The 18,803-nt window shown below is 46.1% G+C and overlaps 1 protein-coding gene and 1 long non-coding RNA gene across 2 annotated transcripts in view; one reads left to right on the top strand and one right to left on the bottom strand.

Annotated features, from left to right (window-relative positions):
- Positions 1–18,803, bottom strand: part of LOC119966015 — a 183,987-nt gene that overhangs the window by 78,967 nt on the left and 86,217 nt on the right. The gene's annotated exons all lie outside the window — the stretch shown is intronic.
- Positions 4,727–18,654, top strand: LOC119966014 (transmembrane protein 14C-like). Its single transcript, XM_038797152.1, has 4 exons — positions 4,727–4,877; positions 5,574–5,675; positions 7,331–7,418; positions 18,449–18,654. The coding sequence occupies exons 1-4, from the start codon at positions 4,802–4,804 to the stop codon at positions 18,504–18,506; spliced, it is 324 nt and encodes a 107-aa protein (XP_038653080.1). The 5' UTR covers positions 4,727–4,801; the 3' UTR covers positions 18,507–18,654.

The raw sequence follows: 18,803 nt of genomic DNA, 5'->3' as shown, positions 1-18,803 counted from the left end.
ATTGTCTCCAGGTCGAGCACCACCTTCTCTAACTCCTCGACCTTGGATTTCTGTCTCTTTGTCGACCCCTTCACATACTCCTGACAGGGAGACACAGATGTGAGTCTTGCCTACATCCCACCATAGCCTCAAGGAGGGGAAGCCTCTCCACTTCCTTTGCCAGCCGGCCCAGAAGCGACGGAACGAGCCCAGGAACCACTCGTCCTCGAGCAGCAGGTTGTTAAAGTGCCAGTATGTGGACTTTGTCAGAGCGCGAGACGGGGCCTCGCCCACACCAGACTGTGGTTGGAGCACAGCATCTGCTGCACAGAAGCCGACGGAATGCGGGCAGGTACGCCCTTGAAATGTAAAGGCCGTCGATCCTGAATGCTCCGACTCCAGGATTCACAAAGTGGAACATGCTGGAATCAGGTTGGAGAGTTCACCAGACGTCCACCAAGTCAAGGGACCCGGTCGGGTTCCTCAACTTCACCACTGCCGGCGAGCAGCGCTGAGTGGGATCAGGCGGTCCCGTGTCCTGAGGGTGCAGCTAAAATTAGAGTAGACATTCACAAAGTGAAACACTACGCCCCCGTAGCGGACCTTGAGGTGCATCAATCGGTCTGGCTCCTCGATCCCCAAGATCCGCGGCTGAAAATGTGGGCCAAGATAGCCACCCCGCCTGAACGTGAGGCCAGGTGACTCATGTAGACCCACCTCGCCACTCCAGGAGCCACCTCGTCTCGTCTCCCAGTGTTGGGGTTTCTTGCAGGAAGCTTACTGCATACTTCCCGTCCCAGACACCGGGAAGTTCTTGAACCTGCAAAGTGCCTCTCTGCTGTTCTTGATGTTGAGACTGGCTATGGTCACCTCCATGGCAGGTGTAAAGTGCTACCATCACCATTCTAGCATTTGGAGGGGGAAAAGAAGCCTGTATCCCTCCACTTCCTCATGAGCCTGGTGAGGAAGCCTTCAATCTGGCGCTGCTCGTTCTGCTCCCCACCTCACGCCCCTTTGGCGAAGGCACGTGCAGATCAGACGAGCAGTGCAGAGTCTGACCAGCGTTCATGGGCTAGTTTTACTCTGATCTAGTGACCGCGGTTCATTAAAAGCAAGTCCCAGAGTTCGCCAGGGGGGAATGAGGGACGACTTGGTGTGGGGCATAAGGGCGTCCAATGTCTCACTGCAGATGGACTCCAACTCTTCCCCCGTGCCCACCACCAAGCAGCCTGCCTGAGTCTAAGTCCCCTAGAACAGTGAGTGCGGTGGACGTCATAAATGCAACAAAAACAGGCAGCGCCAAATTCCAGTCCGAGGCCCAAGCCCAAACCCAATCTTAACCACCTGCAGACTCGCCCCTCTCTCTCCCCAGCTCCCTGCAATCACCTCCTCCTCAGCAGTAGACTTTTCCAGTCTGTGCAGAGCAAAGAGGGAACAGCAAAGAACATCGCTTCCCCAGCCAAGGTAGTGGCTTCTCCTTCCCCATATCTCCCTTTCCCCAGGCAGTAATAACAAAAAGGGGAGGGAATCAGCAGCAAACAGAAACCACAGAGGTCTGGCAGCCCGTAAGCAGTTGGAAACAAGGCAGAAGCAGTTAGCAGACACACCCTAGGGCTGCGAACATAGAACATACAGTGCAGAAGGAGGCCATTTGGCCCATCGAGTCTGCACCGGCTCCTGGAAAGAGCACCCTACCCAAGGTTAACACCTCCACCCTATCCCCATAACCCCACCCAACACTAAGGGCAATTTTGGACACTAAGGGCAATTTATCACGGCCAATCCACCTAACCTGCACATCTTTGGACTGTGGGAGGAAACCGGAGCACCTGGAGGAAACCCACGCACACACGGGGAGGATGTGCAGACTCCACACAGACAGTGACCCAAGCCGGAATCGAACCTGGGACCCTAGAGCTGTGAAGCGATTGTGCTATCCACAATGCTACCGTGCTGCCCCGAAATGAAAATCACTTATTGTCATGAGTAGGCTTCAATGAAGTTACTGTGAAAAGCCCCTAGTCGCCACATTCCGGCGTCTGTCTGGGGAGGCTGGTACGGGAATCGAACCGTGTTGCTGGTCTGCTTGAAAAGCCAGCGATTTAGCCCAGTGAGCTAAACCAGCCCCTGGTGCCCCGAAGTGCTCACATTACTAACAATTGCCAATTACCTATTAGCGATAGCCTTCAGCTATGTGGCCAGAAGCCACCATGGTCAGCGGGAGTTAAAGTGACCCCCACCATATGACCACGGATAGGGCTCTGTCCCAGGGGTGTTCGGTGTGATGGACTGGGAGCAACTGGAGTGCCCCCATTTTGGGTATACCCAATCTGGGGTTGGCATGTTTGACCTGTGGGTGCTGAGCCCCTCACCCCCCCAGCTCAGGGGCGAGCCCTCGCCAATGGCAGCCTACCAACACCCCCCCACGGACCAAGCCCATCACCCCTGAGGGCTCACCCACCCTGCCTTCTCCCTGCCTGAGTAGTGGGGCAACAGCCCCAGTGTCCCCAGCCTGACTGCCCAATTTCAAAAATGGCTACTCAGCTCCTCTGATCCCCACAGCAGCTATTGCACTAGGTTCCTATTTTTAAATATGTGTACTAAACGGTGCTCGTGTGACTGCTTGTTAGGCGACGTATTTCCACGCATGCGCAGGGTTCTCTTCTCTGCGCCAGCCACCGGGGAATATGGCGGAGCCCTACAGGGGCCCGGCGTGGAGGAAAGAAGGCCCCCACAGGACCAGCCTGCCCACAGGATCAGTAGGCCCCAATCGCGGGACAGGCCACTGACCCGGGGTCGGATCACCCCGCACCCGCCCCCAGGACTGCCCCCGCACATTTACCTGCCAGGGCCTACCCTGCGCGAGGTGAGTAATTCACGCTGGCGGGACTGGGCAAAACTGGACGGCCACACGGCCCATTAGGTCCGGAGAATCGCCGGGGTGAGGGAATCCTGCCGACCCACGAAAAACAGTGCCGGAGAATAGGGCAGCCAGCATCGGGGTGGGATTCACGTCTCCTGCCCCCCCGGGGATTCTCCGATCCGGCGCAGGGTCGGACAATCCCGGCCGAGGTGTTGTTCTTCCAGTTTGGTTTGGGCATCACTGGAACATGGGATCCTGTGATGTCACTGTTGGTTTTTGCAATACCTAAGCTGCTGTTGGTGAACAGACAACCAACTTCCCTAAGCTATGCAATCTACTGATTTGTCAACATTTCTATATTATTAGTTAGTACGGTTTGTTATAATTTGATCTGAAATCCACTTCTCCAAAAGCATGGTTGTAAATTTGAAGCTGGTGCCCACCGCAAAGGAACTTAAAGCCACTTCCAAAATTAAGTTTTTGATGAATTACGTCATTTGAAGTTACAAAACTATAATAGGTAACATATAATGAACATGAGCAGAAATTGTTTAATTGTTCCTTTCGTTGTTTAAAATGCCTCGAAGTGTTTGACAATCTAACAACGCTCAAAATGACATGTCCAGCATGCTTTATACTACATGCCCCTTAAAACATGCAGCAAAGAAAAATTGATAACATAACAAATATGAATTTTTTTCTATGGGTGGCCTTCCTACTTCTAATTTTTCAAGTAATACAGCATGAGGAAAGTAAAATTATCATAAGGTGTTCAATCAGCCAAGAAATTAATGAGAACCAACAATAACCCTTATATGTACAGATAGATGAAAGTTATAACACCGTCCTATTGCAATGTAATGGTGGGAGCAGCATTAATTGCAGGTGAGACTTGTGCTCCTATCTCAGGTTGTGTGTGTACTATTTTTATATGTGTGTGTTTGGGGGGGATCCTCCTCCAGAGAGCTTCTAGCCAGTTGGATGCCTAAGTAGTCCGAAGCCGAGGAGCCAGGCAATCATGGGTGCCTGTAAAAGGGGGCCAGGTTCAAAAGGCCTCTAAAGGGTCTAGGAGACCCACAAGGGAGGCACCCCCAACCTCCAATTCCTTCGCCCCACCCCTATTACGTTGTCTGACACCAGCCCGTATATGCCTTCGCACCTTGGATACAATGCAGTGGAGTGGAATGGGGCCCTTCAGTGAGGCCATTATTTGGCCACTGAAGGGCTTCAATAGGCCCAAGGGTAGAGATGGTCCCTGTGCTCTCCCCCCCTCCACAAAATGTAATACCGGTCGTAGGCTCATGGATAGGCAGTAGGAAGGCCACCATAGGATGTTATGGGCCCCCCTGCCTTCAAACCTACCAGTGTGGGTGAGCGTAATAGCTGGACCCTAGTTGTAACTGCAGCATATTTGAAGAATGAAAGGCTCCAGATGTGATGTGGCATAGTTGCCCCTGTAATTTGCAGTTGTAAATAGAAGATGGAAATCTGTTTATGCCATTAACTTAAGCCCTTCAACATGAGTATCCTGTCATTCTGACCCTGCCACTGGAACTTTGGAGCTTCTGTCAAAGGAAAGAAAAGGAAGACAATCCTGCACTCTGATCCCACCATCTCGTGGGCAACTGCCCAAGGATCAGCTGGTCGAGAATCCACCATGACCGAAACTCTGAATGGATCCACCATGACCGAAACTCTGAATGGACTTCATCCTGGAATGGAGTAACAGGCGACAACGACATCGCATTTTCGGTACTAAATCTTTTACATCTAGTCGGTTTTATTTTCGGGTTTGGTTATATCAAAGGAGGTTTTTTTGCTAATTATCACAGTGCCTATGTGATTTCGCTGTCCATGGGTCTTTATCCTCAGCACCCACTGCCTGGTTGCTGCCTCCCGGCGGCTGGAGGACAGGCTTTCCCAGAATGTCCCGCGCCCCGCCGGAAGCCGCTCGGGAAGATGGCGGTTGACTGGGTTGGTTTCGGATATGCGGGGCTGGTGGCGTCAGGAGGCATACTCGGTTATGTCAAAGCTGGTGAGAAGTTTAGGTGTTCGCGAGCAAAGGTGCTCCTCTACGTTCCGTTTGTGCCTCGGTGAAGTCTCCCTGTGTGGATTATGTTGAGTCTCCTTTTAATGTCTTCGACTGAGAGGTTGAATGGACCCCTGAAACATTTAATAAACGCATAACGTGCAAAAAGCTAGCTAGGTAAAACGTTTTGCATGTTAAAGATCTAAAGGGAAATCCTCATGGTTAAAATCGAAATGAACGATTTTCGTGTGTTTTCAAAAGGAAGTGAATGTGATGATAGAAAGGGTAGAGGTAGAAATAGTAGGCAGCATCTTTCAACCTCAATATTGTTAAGAAACCATCGTTAAAGGGAAGAAGGATAGACCAGGAAACTACCGCAATCAGTCCTAAATATATTCGTGGTCGGAAAGTTATTAAAAACCGTCATGAGGACAAAACAGTTTATTAAATTATGTCTGACTAATGTCTTCAAAGTAAGAAGTGACCTCTATCAGTCCTCTTCTACGTTCAGTGCCACTTGGAGGAAACACAGAGGCTGGCCCATGCCAAGGTGCTTTCCAGTCATGGAATTTATTCGAAAGTATATTTGCTGAAATTTATATGAAAGTATATTTGCTATTGTATACAATTGTTTTCAGAGAATTGCAATGTTATCTTGATGGTTGCTTGGTGGTGATTAGTATAAGTTTGTTTTGCATTCAGGTAGTGTGCCTTCTCTGGTAGCTGGCCTGTTGTTTGGAACTGTGGCTGGGTTTGGTGCCTATCAGATCACTCGAGACCCCAAGAACGTATGGTTGTCTCTGAGTGAGTATTCTGACCATATTGCAATAAACATATTTGTGTATTGTATATTGAGCTTTCATTTAGTTGTAAGAAATGTAATTTATGTTGTTTTGTAGTAAATAAAATGATGGTGTGAACCAAGCGTGTACAACTTACAATCCTAGGGTCTTAAGGGCTATTTTTAAATTATATTCTTGTATCGCCTTTTCTCGGCTTGTTTGGTTTCAATTTGGCAAGCCTGGTGATATAGAAAAATAAGTTTTCTCATTTGTGGATGGGTCCTAAATCAGTATAGGGCATGTTCTTATCAGCAACTTAAAATATATATTAAAGAATGTGGCCTTCAGTAATCATGATATCAAATGGAATTTTCACTGTTAATTTGTCCTCTTAAATGCCACAATGTTTTTATTGCTCATAATGTAAAATTGATGGTTGTTGATACTTTGCTTTCTGTTTTTAATAGCTGCAGAATGAGCAAAAAAAAATTCCTAAACTGGTCACAAGTGAAAGTTAGGAAAACTTTAAATATCCCTGTGTGCTTATGCCTATATCCCAAGTGGTGAGCTACAGGACTAAAGAAGTTATTAGTGAATTACCTCCACAAGAATTCAGTTAATTTCTCATGCATTTGGGTTAATAAAGTGATATTTGCTCTGTTTTGATGTATCTATTACCACTATCCGGGATTAATTTAATGCAACATAATATAACAATGCAACACAACAGCAGAGGTTGAGACAAATCGGTCAATTTTACGCTGAATCATATTACTTGGCTCTCGAGAACAATCCAGTCAGTTCCATTCCCAAATTCCGGCCTCGTAGCTTTGTGAGTTATATTTTTCTCAAACGCCCATCCAATTTCCTTTTGAAATCATTCATCATCTCCATGTCCGTCACCCGTGTAGGCAGTGAGTTCCAGATCATTACCCTTGCTGCATTGAGAAGTTCTTCCTTGCATTACCTCTGCATATCTTTCCCAAAAAGATAAATCAGTGGCCTCTGGTTCTTGCTATTGGGAACTGCTTTTGTGTCTATCCATCGTCTTCGTCTTCTACAATCCTTCAAATGTCTCTAAATCTCCTTTGCTCCCAGGAGAACATACCCAGCTTCTCTGATCTAACCTTGTAGCTAAGATCCCTCATCCCTGAAAGTATTCAGGCAAATCTCCTCTGCACACTCTAGGATACTGCCATTATTTCTAATATGTGGTGACCAAAACTGGTTGCAATACTCTAGTTGTGGCTGAAGGTTCAGAAGAACTCTTGCTTTTATATTCAGTACATCTATTTACTAAGCCCAAGATCCCATATACTTTGCTAACTACTTTCTCAATATGAACTACCACCATCAAAGATCAACGCACATGCATCCCAAGTCCCTTTCTTACTATCACTCTTTAGAATTATACCATTTAAGTTTATATTATGCTTCTTTAACCTGCTGAATTGCATCATCTCACACTTGTTTGTAGTTCTATGATTCTTCTAAATTCCATCTGTCCTCTCTGCTAGACCAGCCCAGTTGCAGTCAATTGATATCGTTCTTTGTGTTTGCCACACCTCAATCACTCCCTGTTGATTGCTCTTCTCTCTGATTATGACTAAAACCTTATCCACCATTGATGTTAAACTTATTGCTGAGTAATCTTTTGTGTCTTTTTATATTTTAAAGTTGCTTCAGGAGCACTGACTGGAATAATGGGAATGAGATTTTACAATTCACGAAAGTTCATGCCGGCTGGTTTAGTTGCAGGAGCAAGGTAATAACGGGGAAGTTTTATTGCTGAGGAGTAAAAATAACCATATTTAAATATGGCTTGAAAAACCTTTTTGACTACAACTTTAATTTCAAAAGCCTGCCTCTTTTGATAGACTTGCAGCTACCTGTCGTGGTAATCCTGAATCGCTTCCATATCCAGTAACTCATGTTTTATCTTTTTAACGTTTGTCTGTTTCATTTGTGTCTCTCACATTATTTATTCAACAATACAATTGTACCATAGTTCAAAAAGTTTTTCTAAGAGAGTCAGTGGGGATTGCTGCGTCCCCCTTCACTGATTTTCTCTCAGCCTGCCTGGGGGAGGAGGGAAGTGAGGAGTGGGAAGAAGAGAGCCCCGGTTGTCTCCCAGCCTGCCTGGCGTAGGAAGAGAGGAGAGGAGTGAAAGGAAGAGGAAAAGGAAAGGAAGAGAGCCCTGCTCTCCAGGAGAGAGGAAGAGGGCTCGACGCCTGTTTTCATCGACTGGCATTTATTTTGAGGCCAGGGTGGGAGTGGGCCTGTGTGTGTGTTGCTGGGCCCCTCCTGGACCTCCCACCCAATACCCGGGTGGGAATGGGGCAGCTGTGGTTCTGCATGGCCCTCCCCAGATGGAAGACTTTTCCTTTTTCCACTGGTCTCTCATTCACCAGTTGCGGATCCTGCCCTGTTGTGCCCCCTCCTCTTTCTCGTTTACACCCCCTTCACCGCTCTTCCATTTACCTCTCGGGGGGGGGGGGGGGGGGGGTGACATTTGTCAACTCGCCCGTCCCAACCTTCATGACTGTTCCCACACTGCTGCCACAACAGAGGCTACACTAGGGTGAGCGAGCAACTGCCCGGATGGTGACACCACCTTCGCCAGTCGCGGGGCCCTCCAAGGCCACCTGTAGAGACATAGAAAAGAGAAGCGGGAGGTGGCCATTTGGCCCTTTGTGCCTGCTCTGCAATTCATTGTGATCATTGCTGGTCATCACATTCAGTACCCTCATCCCGCCTTCCCCACCCCTATATACCTTGATCCCTTTAGCCCCAAGAGCTATATCTAATTTCTTCTAAAATTACACAATGTATAATCCTCAACTCTTTTCTGTGGTAGCGTATTCCACAGATTCACCACTCTGTGGGTGAAGAAACTTGTCCTCGCCTCAGTCTTGAAAGGTTTACCCCTTATCGTCAAAACTATGACCCCTAGTTCTGTACTCACCCACCATCGGGAACATTCTTCCTGAATCTACCCTGTCTAATTCTGTTTGAATTTTGTAAGTTTCTATGAGATCTGCTCTCACTCTTCTAAACTGCAATGGATATAATCCTAACAGACGTAGTCTCTCCTCATATGCCAGTCCCACCATCCCAGGAATCAGCCTGGTGAACTTTCGCTGAGCAAGAACATCCTTCTTCAGATACGGACACCAAAACTGCATACACTACTCCAGTTGTGGCGTCACCAATGTCCTATACAATTGCAGTAAATTATCGCTATTCCTGTACTCAAATCCTCTCAGTATTAAGGCCAGCATGCCATTTGCCTTCTTTACTGCCTGCTGTACCTGCGCGCTTAATTTCAGTGATTGATGGACAAGGACACCAAGGTCTCGCTGAGTATCCATCTCACTCAATTTACACCCATTCAGTTAATAATCTGTCTTCCTATTTTTCCATCAAAGCATATAAAATCATATTTATCCACATTATACTGCATCTTCCATGCATGTGCCCACTCACTCAGCCTGTCCAAATCCCACTGAAGCATCTCTGTATCCTCCTCACAGCTCACCCTTCCCCCCTAACTCTGCATTATTTGCAAATTTGGAGATAATATATTTAGTTCCCTTGTCCAAATCATTAATATATAATGTGAACAGTTGGTGTCCTAGCACAGATTCCTGTGGTAACCCGCTAGTCACTGCCTGCCAATCAGAAAAAGACCCATTTATTCCAACTTTTTGCTTCCTGTCTGCTAACCAACTGTCTATCCATCTTAAGACACTGCCCATAATCCCATGCACTTTAACTTTACATATTAATCTGCTATGTGAGACCTTGTCAAATGCCTTATGAAAGTCTAAATACACCACATCCACCGGTTCTCCCTGATCAATTCTACTAGTTACATCTTCAAAGAATTCTAATAGATTTGTCAAGCATGATTTTCCTTTGTAAAGCCATGCTGACTTTGTCTGATTACACCATTGTTTTCCAAGTCCTGTGCTATGAAATCCTTGATAATTGACTCCAGCAAACGTCCCTACTAACGACATTAGGCTCACTGGTCTATAGATCTCTGTTTTCTCTCTACCTCCTTTTTTGAATAGCGGGGTTACATTTGCATCTCTCAAATCTGCAGGAACCATTCCAGAGTCCAAAGAGTTTTGGAAATCACCATCAATGGATCTGCTATTTCTAGGGCCACTTCCTTAAGTACTCTGGGATGATGATTATCAGGCCCTGGAGATTTGTCCGCCTTCAATCCCATCAATTTTCCCAAAACCATTTGTTTACTAATACTAATGTGTTTCTCAAAACTTCTGGTAAATTATTCATGTCTTCCTTTTTGTACAGTAAAAAGTCTTACAACACCAGGTTAAAGTCCAACAGGTTTTGTAGACAGAAGCAAAGTACAAATTTAGTTCCTCAACCATTTTTTTTGTTCCCTTTTATGAATTCCCCCATTTCTGAGTTTTTGTTTTTAGTTTTTGTTTGTTTTTTTTTCGCTTTACATACCTATAGAAACCTTTCCAGTCCAGTCAGTTTTTATGTTCCCTGCTAGTTTACTTTAAAATTGACTAATCCCTTATTCTGCCTTTGCTGAATTTTAACCTGTTCCCAATCCTTGTATCTATTGCTTTTTCCTGCTAATTTGTATGCCTCTTCTTTGAATCTAACACTATCTCTATTTTCCATGGTTTGGCCACACTTCCCTTTCTACTCTTGTGCCAAATAGGAATAAAGAACTTTTGGAGTTCACCTATTCATTCCTTGAATGCCTACCATTGCCTGTCCGCTGTCCTTCCTTTCAGTAATGTTTCCCAGTCTGTCATAGCCAGCTCATGTTTCAGATCATCATAGTTACCTTTATTGAGGTTCAGGACCCTGGTCTCAGTTAGCTACCTCACTACTCACCTTGATAAAAAATTCTGCCATATAATGGTCACTCACCGCAAGGGTTCTCTCACAACTAGATTGCCAACTAATCCTTTCTCATTGCACAACACCCAATAAAATGTGGCCTGTTCCCTTCTGGACATACTGGTACAGAAAACCATCCCGTATACATTCCAGAAATTCCTTCTCTCTTGTACTGTGATGAAGTCACCCATTTATATGCAAATTAAAGTCCCATAATCACAGATGTTCCTTTATCACATGCATCTCTGATTTCCTGCCTAATGCTATTCCCAACATTACCACTGCAGTTTGGTGGTCTGTATACTACTCCTGCAAATGTTTTTGCCCCTTGGTGTTTCTTATCTCTACCTAGACAGATTCCACATCATCTGTACTAATATCTTTCATCAATATTGTATTAATATCTTCTCTAATCAACAATGCAACTCCACCACCTTTTCCTTTCTGTCTGCCCTTTCTAAAAGCTGAGTAGCCCTGAATGTTTAGTTCCCATCCTTGGTCGCCTTGGAGCCATGTCTCTGTAATCTCAACTATATCATATCCCTTTACATCTATCTGCACAACTGATTCATCCCAATTTTATTTTGGATGCTCCACGCGTTCAGCTACAAAACCTTAAGGCTAGTCATTTTAACGTTCCTTGTCCCATCCCTACTATTTTTTATAGTGCCTTTATCTGATATGGGCCCTTGATTTCCCTGCCTATCACTTTTCTTATTCTCCTTTTTTGTCTTTTTATCACCTTGATTCCCCCTGCTCTGTATCTTTACATTGTTCCCATCCCCCTGCCATATTAGTTTAAACCCTCCCCAACCACTCTAGCAAGTACCTCCCCAAGGATGTCAGTCCTGGTCCTGCCCAGGTGTAACGCATCCAGTTTTTACAGGTTTCTCCCCACCCCGAACTGGTTCCAATGCCACAGGAATCTCAAATCATCCCCCTTGTACCATCTATTCAGCTGAAGACTATCATCTGTGATTCTGTGGACCTCCAGAGGAGACAGATGGATCATTCATTCAGCACTTCTGGCTAAAGTTTGTTGTAAATGCTTCAGCCTTGTCTTTTGCACAGATGTGCTGGGCCTCTCCATCATTGAGGATGGGAATATTTGTTGAGAAGCCTCCTCCAATTAGTTGTTTAATTGTTCACCACTATTCACGGCTGGATTTGCCAGGACTGCAGAGCTTCGATCTGATGCGTTTGTTGTGGAATCATTTAACTCGGTCTATTATTTGCTGCTTATGCTGTTTGGACAACAAGGTTGACACCCCATTTTTAGGTATTGGTGTTGCTCCTGGCATGCTCTCCTGCACTCTTCATTGAATCCGGGTTCATCCCCTGGCTTGGTGGTAATGGTAGAGTGAGGGGTTTGCCGGGCCATGAAGTTGCAGATTGTGGTCGAGTGCAATTCTGCTGCTGCCGATGGCCCACAACGCCTCATGAGTGCCCCACAATGCCTCATGGGTGCCCAGTCTTAAGTTGCTAGATCTTTTCAAAGTCTATCCCACTTAGCACAACATGATGGAGGGTATCTTAATGTGAAGACGGGACTTTGTCTCCACAAGGACTATGCAGTGGTCACTTCTACTGATACTGTCATGGACAGATGTATCTGCAGCAGGCCGATTGGTGAGGATGAGGTCAAGTATGATTTGCTTGTTGGTTCCCTCACCATCTGCTGCAGTCCCAGTCCTGACCAGCTCAGTCTGTGGTGGTACTACCGAGCCACCCTTGGTGATGGACATTGAAGTACTCCCCCCAGAGTTTATTCCGTGCCCTTGTCACCCGCGGTGCTTCCTCCAAGTGGTTTTCAACATGGAGGAGTACTGATTCACCAGCTGATGGTGGACAGTACATGGTACGTGATAGAACACTGTTCCTGGCCAAAGCATTGGCCGCTAGCAACCAATTGAACCAAATCCCTACAATCTGCTGGGTGCAAGAAACACTTGCATTTCCTTTCTCAAATACAAAACTTGAGGAAATAGTGATCCAGTTGTAACTTTGAATTACATAGAAAATAGGAGCAGAGGTAGGCCCTTCATATCTGCTCTGCCACTCATTATAATCATGACTGATCATCCAACTCGGTAGCCTAATCCCGCTTCTCTTTCCCCCCCCCCCCCAAATATCCTTTGATCCTTTCACCCCAAGTGATATATCTAACCGCTTCTTGAAAGCATACAATGTTTTGGCCTCAACTACTTCATGTGGGAACAGATTCCACAGGCCTGGGTCACTCTGGGTGAAGAAATTTCTTCTCATTTCTGTCCTAAATGGTCTACTGTGTATCCTCAGACTGTGACCCCTGTTTCTGGACACACCCACCATCGGAAACATCCTTCCTGCATCTACCCTGCCTAGTCCTGTTGGAATTTTATAGGTTTCTATGAAATTCCCTCCCATTCTTCTGAATTCGAGCAAATACAATCCAAACCAATTCAATTTCTCTTCGTATGTCAGTCCTGTCATACCAGGATTCAGTCTGGCAAACCTTTGCTGCACTCCCTCTATAGCAAGTACATTTTTCCTCCGATAAGGAGACCAAAACTGCACACACTATTCCAGGTGTGGCCTCACCAAGGCCCTGTATAATTGCAGCAAGACATCCCTGCTCCTATACTCTAACCCTCTCGCTATGAAGGCCAATATACCATTTCTCTTCTTTACCACCTGCTGTACCTGCATGCTTAACTTCAGTGACTGGTGTATGAGGAAGCCCAGTGCTTGTTGCATATTCCTCTCTCCTAATTTATGGCCATTCAGATAAGATTGCCTTCTCGGTTTTTGCTACCAAGTGGATAACCTTGCATTTCTCCAATTATGCTGCATCCGCCATTCATTTCCCACTCATTCAACTGTCCAAATCACACTAAAGGATCTCTGCATTCTCCTCACAGCTCACCTCCCACCCAACTTGGTGTCATCTGCAAATTTGGAGGCATGACATATTGGATTGGATTTGTTTATTGTCGCGTGTACCGAGGTACAGTGAAAAGTATTTTTCTGCGAGCAGCTCAACAGATCATTAAGGACATGGGAAGAAAAGGGAATAAAAGAAAATACATAATAGGGCAACACAAGATATACAATGTAAAAGAGAGAGGTTAGTAATAATGTTAGTTTTAGAATTAATTTTTAAAAGATTAGAACGAGTATAAGTTAAGTAAAAAGTGGATCTGTTGGGGAGAGCTCGCAGAGAGTCGCCTCGCTCCGGCACCATCTTGGAACTTGTTCCCTCATCTAAATCATTAATATATATTGTGAATAGGTGGGGTCCTAAAACTAATCCATGTGGTCCCCACTAGTCACTGCCTGCCAATTTGAAAAAGGCCACATTAAGTCCTGCTCTTTGTTTCCTGTCTGCCAACCAGTTTTCTATCCAATTCTGTATTTCCTCCGCTTGACTTAAAGGTATATCTTAATTAACGGTCCCCGGACCAAAAAAAAATAGAATATACGGTGCAGAAGGAGGCCATTCGACCCATCGAGTCTGTACTGACCAACTTAAGCCCTCACTTCCACCCTATCCCCGTAAACCAATAACCCCTCCTAACCTTTTTGGACACTAAGGCCAATTTAGCATGGCCAATCCACCTAAACTGCATGTCTTTGGACTGTGGGAGGAAACCAGAGCACCCGGAGGAAACCCACGCAGCCATAGAACAGTACAGGCCCTTCAGCCCACGATGTTGTTCCAACCATACGCCTTCTTAACAACCCTATCAACCTGGGTGGCAATTTTGAGGGATCTATGTACGTGGACCCCAGGATCCCTCTGTTCCTCCACACTTCCAAGAATCCTGCCTTTAACCTGTATTGAGCATTCAAATTCGACCTTCCAAAATGAAATGCTTCACATTTATCAAGGTTGAACTCCATCTGCCACTTCTCAGCCCAGCTCTGCATCCTGTCAATGTCCTGCTGTAACCTGCAACAACCCTCAACACTACATCTACAACTCCCCCAACCTTCGTGTCATCGGCAAACTTATTAACCCACCCTTCCACTTCCTCATCGAAGTCATTTATAAAAATCACAGCAGAGGTCCCAGAACAGATCCTTGCGGGACACCACTGGTCACCGACCTCCAGGTGGAATACTTTCCATCCACTACCACTCGCTGTCTTATTTTGGCCGGCCAATTCTGTATCCAGACAGCAAAAGATCCTTGTGTCCCATGCACCCAACTTTCTGAATGAGCTTACCATGGGGAACCTTATCAAATGCCTTACTGAAATCCATATACACCACATCCACTGCCCGACCTTCATCAATGTGTCTCGTCACATCCTCAAAGAATTCAATGAGGCTTGTGAGGCATGACCTGCCCCTCAGAAAGCCATGCTGACTATCTTTAATCAAACTATGTTTTTCTAAATAATCATAAATCCTATCTCTCAGAACCCTTTCCAATATTTTGCTCACCACAGACTTTAGACTGATGGGTCTGTAATTCCCAGGGATTTCCCTATTCCCTTTCTTGAACAGGGGAACAACATTCACCTCCCTCCTATCATCCGATACTATTCTAGTGGAGAGTGAGAACACAAAGATCATCGCCAACGGTGCAGCAATCTCCTCCCTCGCTTTCCGTAGTAACCGTGGGTATATCCCGTCAAGCCCAGGGGACTTATCTATCCTGATGCTTTTCAAAATTTCCAGCACGTCCTCCTTCGTAATATTAACCTGTGAGTCTATTAACCTGGTTCACACTGGTTTTCGTGAGCAACAAGGTCTCTCTCTCTAGTGAATACTGAAGCAAAGTATTCATTTAGGGCCTCCCCATCTACATAGGCATAGGATTTACAGTGCAGAAGGAGGCCATTCGGCCCATCGAGTCTGCACCGGCTCCTGGAAAGAGCACCCTACCCAAGGTTAACACCTCCACCCTATCCCCATAACCCAGTAACCCCACCCAACACTAAGGGCAATTTTGGACACTTAAGGGCAATTTATCATGGCCAATCCACCTAACCTGCACATCTTTGGACTGTGGGAGGAAACCGGAGCACCCGGAGGAAACCCACGCACACACGGGGAGGATGTGCAGACTCCGCACAGACAGTGACCCAAGCCGGAATCGAACCTGGGACCCTGGAGCTGTGAAGCGATTGTGCTATCCACAATGCTACCGTGCTGCCCTCTCTTCAGACTCTAGGCACAAGTTCCCTCCCAAGAACAATTGTTCCCACTCTATGCTTCTCAGCTCTTGTCTAATAGCAGTATAATTTCCCCGCCCCCAATTAAATACCTTCCCATACTGTCTGTTCCTATCCCTCTCCATGACTATGGTAAAGGTCAAGGAGTTGTGGTCACTGTCACCAAAATGCCCTCCCACAGAGACATCTGACACCTGGCCTGGTTTGTTGCTGAACACCAAGTCCAATATGGCCTTCCCCTAGTCGGCCTATCAACATATTGAGTCAGGAATCCTTCCTGTGCACACCTGACAAAATCTGCTCCATCCAAAGCATTTGCGCTAAGGAGGCTCCAGTCAATATTAGGGAAGTTGAAGTCACCCATGACAACAACTCTGTTACTTCTGCACTTTTCCAAGATCTGCCGCCCACTCTGTTCTCTATCACTCTGCTGCTATTGGGAGGGTCTATAGGAAACTCCCAATAAAGTGACTGCTCCTTTCTTGTTTCTGACTTCCACCCATACTGACTCAGTAGACAAACCCTCCTCAACTACTTTCTTTTCTGCAGCTGTGGTGCACTCGCTAATTAACAGCGTTACTCCCCCTCCTGTTTTACCTCTTCCTATTCTTCTGAAAACATCTAAACCCCAGATCATCTACCAACCATTCCTGCCCTTGTGAGATCCATATCTCCGTAATGGCCACAACATCGTAGTTCCAAGTACTGATTAATGCTCTAAGTTCATCTCCCTTATTCCTGACACTCCTTGCATTGAAACAGACACACTTTAACCCATTCCACTGAGTGCAACTTTGCCCTATCAACTGTCTATCCTTCCTCACAGACTTGCTGCATACTATTTATGTCTGTTCAACAGCTACCCTATCCTCTGATCCATAGCTCTGGTTCCCATCCCCCTGCCAAATTAGTTCAAACCCTCCCGAAGAGCCCTCGCAAACCCCCCACCCAGGATATTGGTGCCCCTCCAGTTTAGGTGCAATCCGTCCTTCATGTGCAGGTCCCACCAACCCAGAAGATATCCCAATGATCCACATATCTGAAGCCTTCCCTCCTGCACCAGCCCTGTAGCCAGGTGTTCAGCTGCACTCGCTCTGTTCCTTGCCTCACTTGCACGCGGCACCGGTGGCAATCCTGAGATTGCTACTCTGCTTGTCCTGCTCTTTAGCTCCAACCTAACTCCCTAAAATCACTTTTTAGATCCTTATCCCTTTTCTTAGATATGTCGTTGGTGCCTATGTGCACCACAACTTCTGGTTGCTCCCCCTCCCCCTTAAGAATCCTGTAGACTCGATCCGACACATCCCTGGTCCTGGTACCCAGGAGGCAACATACCTTCTGGGAGTCTTGCTCGCGACCGCAAAATCTCCTATCCATTCCCTAACCATGGAGCCTTCTATAACTATTGCTTTTCTATTCTCTCCCCTTCCCTTCAGAGCCACAGAGCCAGACTCAGTACCAGAGACCTGGCCGCTAGGGCCGTCCCCCGGTAGGTCATTCTCCTCCCCCCCCCCCCCCCCCCCCCCCCCCCCAAACAGCATCCAAACGGTATACTTGTTTTGAAGGGGAACGGCCATGAGGGATCCCTGCACTGTCTGTCCGTTCGTTTTCCTTCCCCTGACTGTAACCCAGTTTCCCCGACTGTAACCCAGCTACTATTGTCCTGTACCTTGGGTGTGGCTACCTCCCTGTAACTCTTCTCTATCACCCCCTCTGCCTCCCCGATGATCTGAAGTTCCTCCAGCTCCAGACACAGAGAACGTGCAGACTCTACGCAGACAGTGACCCAGCAGGGAATCAAATCTGGGACCTTGGTGCTGTGAAGCTACTGTGCTTCATTTAAAGATAAATGAAATGGGAAGAAAGGGAAATCAAGAGGGAGGAGTATAGCAAAAATCAGAAAATAGGAGCAAGAGTAGGCCATTCGGCCCTTTGAGCTTGTTCTGCCATTCATTATGATAATGGCAGATCATACAACCCAGCAACCTGTTCCTGCTATCCCCCCATATCCTTTGACCCCTTTCGCCCCAAGACCTATATCTAACATACGTTTTGGCCAGAACTGCTTTCTGTGGTAGAGAATTCTACAGATTCACCATTTTCTGCGTGAAGAAATTTATCCTCGTCTCAGTCCTAAATGGTTTGCCCCATATCCTTTGGCTGTGACCCCTGGTTCTGGACTTCCCCGCCATCGAGAACATCCATCATGTTTCTACCCTGTCTAGTCCTGTTAGAATTTTATAGGTTTCTGTGAGATTGCCCCATCAATTATCTAAACTCCTGTGAAGATAATCCTGACCAACTCAATCTCCTCCTATATCAGTCCTGCCATCGCTGGAATCAGCCTGCTAAACCTTTGCTGCATTCTTCATAACAAGAACATCTTTCCTCAGATAGGGAAACCAAAATATCTCACACTATTCCAGATATGGTCTCACCAAGGCTCTGTATAACTCCAGCAAGACATCCCTGTCCCTGTATCTCTCGCCATGAAGGCCAACATACGATTTGCCTTGATCACCTCCTGCTGCACCTGCATGCTTATGCACCTTATTCCTTTAATGTACTTCTGCATATTGATGCTCATCTCTAGGCAGATGTTGTTGCAATAATTTTAAAGAACCTGTCCTCTTTCAATAAATTTTGTCTGGTTTATACTCTGGGTTTATACGGAGTTGCATCTTTGAATAAGTTGTGTATATTCTCCTTTGTGTAGTAATGCTTGTTTTTTTTCTTCCTGCAGCATTCTAATGCTTGGAAGACTTGGGATGAAAATGTTTGAAAAACCCCACAAATCATGAACCAATATCTTTTCATCAAGAGAGTTTTGTATCCATGTGTTTTGAACCACTGATTATATTTCCCCTGTTTATCATGTCGACTTACAAAGTGAAACTTTATTGACCTGAATCTGAGCAGAATTTATTCCAATAAACCACCTGAATCAAAGTGCTTTTGCAGTTTAGCTTTGTTGCACAGAAATGCCCTACTAATCTGATAAGCAGCTGCACCGTCAACTCATAAACACCTTCTTTCCCTTCTTCCTTGTCTGAGGAGACACTTGCCTCCTCCATCTCCCTGTCTGCACATTCCTTATC

This window comes from Scyliorhinus canicula, chromosome 5 (genome assembly GCF_902713615.1).
Source record: "Scyliorhinus canicula chromosome 5, sScyCan1.1, whole genome shotgun sequence".
Classification (NCBI taxonomy): domain Eukaryota; kingdom Metazoa; phylum Chordata; class Chondrichthyes; order Carcharhiniformes; family Scyliorhinidae; genus Scyliorhinus; species Scyliorhinus canicula.
Note: the sequence above shows the minus strand (reverse complement) of the source record. Positions and strands in the feature narration are given on the sequence as shown.